Raw genomic sequence first — 5,026 nt, forward strand, 5'->3', positions numbered from 1 at the left:
AAAAAAAAAAAAAAAAGTTTGTCCCCCTTGAGTACAGTCTAGGAAAACAGAGCCACCGAGCTCCTGGTAGAAGAGGCACAGAGCTGTAAGCCTTCCCTAGTCGTGGGGCCCTGATGCCCTTGTAGACGCAATCTTGTGACCTGATGTGAATAGGCCTGACGTGGCGATGACAGGTCAAGGGTCCAGTGAGGATGGCAGAGTGAGGCTGTACTGTGGAGCCCTGGCTGCAGCTGCCCTTCCTCTTCTTTGATTGGGGTGCCCTTGGAGTTCTCCTTAGTAGTGGACGCAGTAGAGATGGACACTCCCACTGATCCTGAGCTCCCGCAGCTGCTCCAGGGCTTTCTGGTCCAGGCTGGTGGCCCCCAGCCCTTGCCCATTGAGTGCCAGCTTCAGCCCTCCCTCCTGGCACAGAAGCAGTACCTGGTAAGAAGAACCTGATTGGGTGGTGGGCTTCCAGACAAACCCTCCCTGGTGTACCACTAGAGAAATCCTCCTCTAATGAGGGGACACAGTGACCAGAGACAGTCAGGCCCAGGGGTTAAAGTTCACCATCTGCAATGTTGCTTTCCACTGGGAAATGTTCTCAATCCTGGTTACACACTGGAGCCATAAAGGGAGCTCGAGATCAGGTCTCATGCAGCTCAGGCTGGCCTCAAGCTTCCTATGTAGCTGAGACTAGCCTTGAGCTCCTGCTCCTTCTGCCTCTACTTTCCAAGGCCTGGCATTACAGGTGTGCTCTATCACACCTGGCCAGTAGAGGCTTAGGGCAGATTTTCAAGACAGCAGATGCTTGGCCCCACCTGCATTCATTATGCCTGTGTTTCTGGGCCCAGCATCTCTGGCATCAGTATAGAGTACTGAAGGCCAATGTCTGGACAGTGTCTCTGTGGGACTGGCTCTGCCTACCTAGCTCCAGGGTATTGGTCTGCTCATCCATACCTGGATGTAGCCCATAGTCTTCCAGATCACTATGGGAATGGGCTCCAGAAGAGATGTGACAGCTCAGACCTACCTCAAAGAATCGCTGGGGGTAAAAGAGGAAGGGGGCTGAGATCAGCTTCTTTCGTCCCCAGGAGGAGACCCAGGCCAGTGTTCTGTCTGTGAAGGAAGCTCTGAGTGTCACAGGAACACGGGTGGCCCCATCCCTCAGGCTCAGGGTGAAACTACAGGAAGCAGCAGGAGAAGTGGATCAGTCTCTGTTGCCTTCAGGCTGTTGTATCTCTGAAGCAGAGGTTGGAGGCAGAGAACCACTGGAAGATTGGCTAGCTTCCGAGAATTAAGTTTCTGTGTCAGGCTCTGGGAGGGACACTTGGATACACGTCAGCACAGAGGCATAGATAGCGCATGGATATCACACTTGAATCCCTGACTGGAAGCCTATGGGGGCAGAGCTGGAGCCTCCATTCATTGCTCTGCAAGTGGGGAGAGCTGTGATCACAGCAGCAGCTAACGTTTACTGTTGTCAGGATGGGGCCTAACACATTGGCAAAGAGATTAGCAGTAAGGACCAGGCTCCAGGGTTTATGCTTTGTAGCTTCAGAGCTGCAGCCTGGACAAGTCTCTTAATCTCCGTGTGTTTCCTCGTCTGTAAATTAGGGAGGACAAGAGTGCTGTTCTCGTCTTGGGCTGTTGGAATTAAGTGAAAAAACATGGAAGTTGCTTGTGCAGAACAGCAGATGAGTATGAAAATGGTATTTTGCTTAGAGAGTTATTACAGAATACAGCACCTGTATCTTTTTAATTATTTGTGTGTGTGTGTGTGTGTGTGTGTGTGTGTGTGTGTACATGCCAGGACTAGAGGAGGGTGTCAGGCATCCTCTATTTTTTTCTGCTATTTCATTGAAATAGGCTCCCTCGCTGAGCTTCTCAGTGAGGCTAGAGGCCAGCAGGCCCTGGTGTTCTTCCTGTCTCTGTCTCCATGGGTGCTGGGGGTTATGAGTGTACCTGGCTTGTTCCATGGGTGCTGACGTCTGAACTCCAGCCCTCGAGTTGTATTGGGAGAGTTCCTAGATACTAAGCCATCTCTCCTGCTCCAGATTTTTAATGGGCATCTAGAGGGAATCTCTTACCAAGTCTAGGGCTCTGTTGAACGTGGTCAGGGTGACATTAGGGGACACTGAAGCCTCTGGTCTAAATGGATCAAAGCTACAGGTCGGGGTTTGAGTATCCACTGGAGGAGAAGCCAGGAAACATCCATTTTCTAGCCGCCTCTAGGTTCTGGCTCCCAAACACTTCCTTTCTAGGGTAGCTTGTTTCCTAAACCAAGCATTGTGAAAAAGTAGGAGGCCATATCTCCTATCTGGGTCTCAACTGCAAAGGTTCCTTTCTGGGGCTTGTGATGTGAAGCTAGTTCACTCCACAGGGACGCACCACCCATGACTGGGGCTACCGTTTCCAGCCCCAACCCTGGTCACGATCTCTGCAACCTGGGCTAACCTACTTCTCTTTGCTCTGCTGTAATAAGGGGCTAAATGGTGATGCTGGAAACTTAACCACAGGGCCCGCCCCTCCCTCCCTCCTTCCCTCCCTCCTTCCCTCCCTCCCTCCCTCCTTCCTTCTTTCTCTCCTTCCCTCCCTCCTTTTCTCCCTCTCTCCCTCCCTTCCTTCCTTTTTTAGAAATTAAATACTTACTCTTTTGGCTCTTGCAAGACCAGTCCTCGAACTACGATGACTTGCCCAGGCCAGAGACCCCGAGGAAGAGTGCGTGAGCAGGGCACCTCCTGACAGATGGAAAATGACTGAGACGGTGATCATAGGGGTGTCAGGGTCCCTCACCAGCAGGCTACCTTCAGGGACCCAGGGACACCAGGGTAGGTGAGTTTCTCCAGAGGCTTGCAGCTAGGAGACTCAGTCCTGCCCATATAGTAAGCACCTCCAGGTTGTGCTCAGTGTCCTGGTGCCTTCCACAGATGTGCTCTGAACCGTATACAGCAGGCATGCGGTAGTTTGTCACTCTGTCACCTATGAGCAACTGGAGGTCTGAGACTGGATGGATGCCATAGCCTAGTGCTTGGCACTGAGCCAGTCACAGGAAGTATTAAATACCCGTTTGCAGAGTAAGTGAAGAGGGTAAGATGAACCTGGAGTTCAGCCTAGAGCTGCCTCACCCTCCCACTGATGTGGTGTTCTACAGAGAAAGGGAGTCCGGGAAGTCAGGGAGCTAAAATGGTACTACACTCCAGGAGAGACCTAGAACAGGGCCACTTACCAGTCTGGGGCTATACAGCAGGAAGGGCTGAAGGAGAGAGAAAGAGGCAGGGGAGGCTGTTAGCATTTGTCTGGGTAAAGAGGTCTTCCTACTTTGCTTGCACTGGGGGACACAGAGTTTGTGCTTCTCCTAGCAGCAGGTGAGTGACTGGGCTCCCAGTGGGGGATCCTTTGAATCTTAAGATACCCTCTCTGAGTGGTGGAAGAGGTGGAAGGAGGGTGGAGCTGCCATCCCACATCTCTAGCAAGGTCATGGCTCTCATCTCCCTATTTTGTCCTGTGAGCCAGCCTCAGTCATCTTTCAGGGTTGATCTGAGGAGCTAAAACTCCATAGAAAGTATCTTCCAATGGGCATCATGGGCCTCTGCAGGTAGCTAGATACCTTAGAGATAGGAGAGGAGAAGCAAATCCGGGCTTTCCAGGGACTTAAGGGAGCCAGGCATATTGCTGGTGTCCACAGCAGTGAGGGAAGGGTCGGTTGGGCCTTGTGCGACCATGTGCAGGAAGGACAGAGGCCAGCTGGCGTCTAAGCATGACTGTCCAGCCTTGCTCCCTAGACTCAGATATCTGTGCTGGGGAGCCATCAAGTCTAACGACTGACTTCCTTCCCTGGACACATGTGGGGAAAGGAAACCCCTACAAATTGTCCTCTGACCTCCACACAAGTGTGGTTTCCTCATCATGCACACATGGACACATCATGTATTTACATACGCAAAATAAATAAATGTAACAAAAAACCAGAAGAAACTCACATATCCAACTGGATACTCTCTGCTGCCTTCCACAAATGGCTGTTAAGAAAGAAAAAAGAGCCACAAGACTTTGGGACCACTGTAAGCCCCTGTCTGCATCTCATGCCTTTTAAAGCTGCTGTGTTGAACATTTCTATTCCTGGGTTTACTGAACCAACCCAGGGCTGTTTTTGGCAGCACTGAGGTTTGAACCTAGGGCCTTGTGTTTGCCAGGGCAGTGCTCTACCACTGAGCCACACATTTAGCTGTATTTTGAATAAGTTAATTGGGTAGACAGGGTCTATCTTTCAAACTGCAGCTTGCATGGACCCTGATGTGCCGAATCCTTTGACCCCTCAGTGAAGGAAAGATTCTTGTCTATGGCTCCAGGGCTTCCTTACTGAAGTCACCTTCTCTTCTTCCCGCCCCATTCATTTCTGACACCTTATGCACTTGTCTCTCTCAGTTATCTGGGGCATGTAAGCTCTCCCTGTCTCTCAGCTGGGGTGAGTGAGCGAGCCCCAGACCTGTCCAGATCAGGGGAAGTCAGAAGCCACCACTGACCCAGTCTTGGCTCTAAGAAAACTTACATTGATGTTCAAGAATCCAACAGCCTTCACCAAAATGTCACCATATATGCCCAGGGTGTCCACACGTGACAGTGGGAGCCGGTAGCGGTAGTGAAGAAAATGCTGTCCATTAACACTCACCTGGTGAAGCAGACAGAGCCCAGCTGAAGAGTGGCCTACTGTTCACTGTTTGCATAATCTCTCCCAGGCCCTAGCAAGCCTCCCTAGATTCTACTGACTTTTTTCCAAACTCTGCAAGACAGGTGCACTATACAGATGAACTTCTGTAATCTGCCCAAGGTTGTAGAGCTGTAGGTGGCAGAGTCGATCCGGAGCACTGCCCACACGCTCTGACAGAGCTTTCCCTTCCTAGCCAGAGCACTGCCCACACGCTCTGACAGAGCTCTCCTTTCCTAGCCAGAGCACTGTCCACGGGCTCTGACAGAGCTCTCCCTTCCTAGCCAGAGCACTGTCCACGTGCGCTGACGGAGCTCTCCCTTCCTAGCCAGAGCACTG

At 51.5% G+C, this 5,026-nt stretch overlaps 1 protein-coding gene across 3 annotated transcripts in view; it reads right to left on the bottom strand.

The window, feature by feature from the left end:
- Positions 1-32: 32 nt before the first annotated feature.
- The window catches only part of Lgals12 (galectin 12), an 11,215-nt gene continuing 6,221 nt past the window's right edge, over positions 33-5,026 (bottom strand). For 2 of the 3 annotated variants that reach the window (XM_005351881.2, XM_026781539.1), the window contains 6 exons: positions 4,532-4,651; positions 3,963-4,001; positions 3,209-3,235; positions 2,632-2,720; positions 1,013-1,163; positions 33-420 (listed from right to left, as the gene is read on the bottom strand). In XM_005351881.2, coding sequence (XP_005351938.1) covers positions 274-420; positions 1,013-1,163; positions 2,632-2,720; positions 3,209-3,235; positions 3,963-4,001; positions 4,532-4,651 — 573 coding nt within the window. In that variant the 3' untranslated portion in view covers positions 33-273. The remainder of the gene's footprint in view (positions 421-1,012; positions 1,164-2,631; positions 2,721-3,208; positions 3,236-3,962; positions 4,002-4,531; positions 4,652-5,026) is intronic. The other variant, XM_026781540.1, reaches the window with a different exon arrangement.

The sequence above is a fragment of the Microtus ochrogaster genome, chromosome 8 (genome assembly GCF_000317375.1).
Source record: "Microtus ochrogaster isolate Prairie Vole_2 chromosome 8, MicOch1.0, whole genome shotgun sequence".
Classification (NCBI taxonomy): domain Eukaryota; kingdom Metazoa; phylum Chordata; class Mammalia; order Rodentia; family Cricetidae; genus Microtus; species Microtus ochrogaster.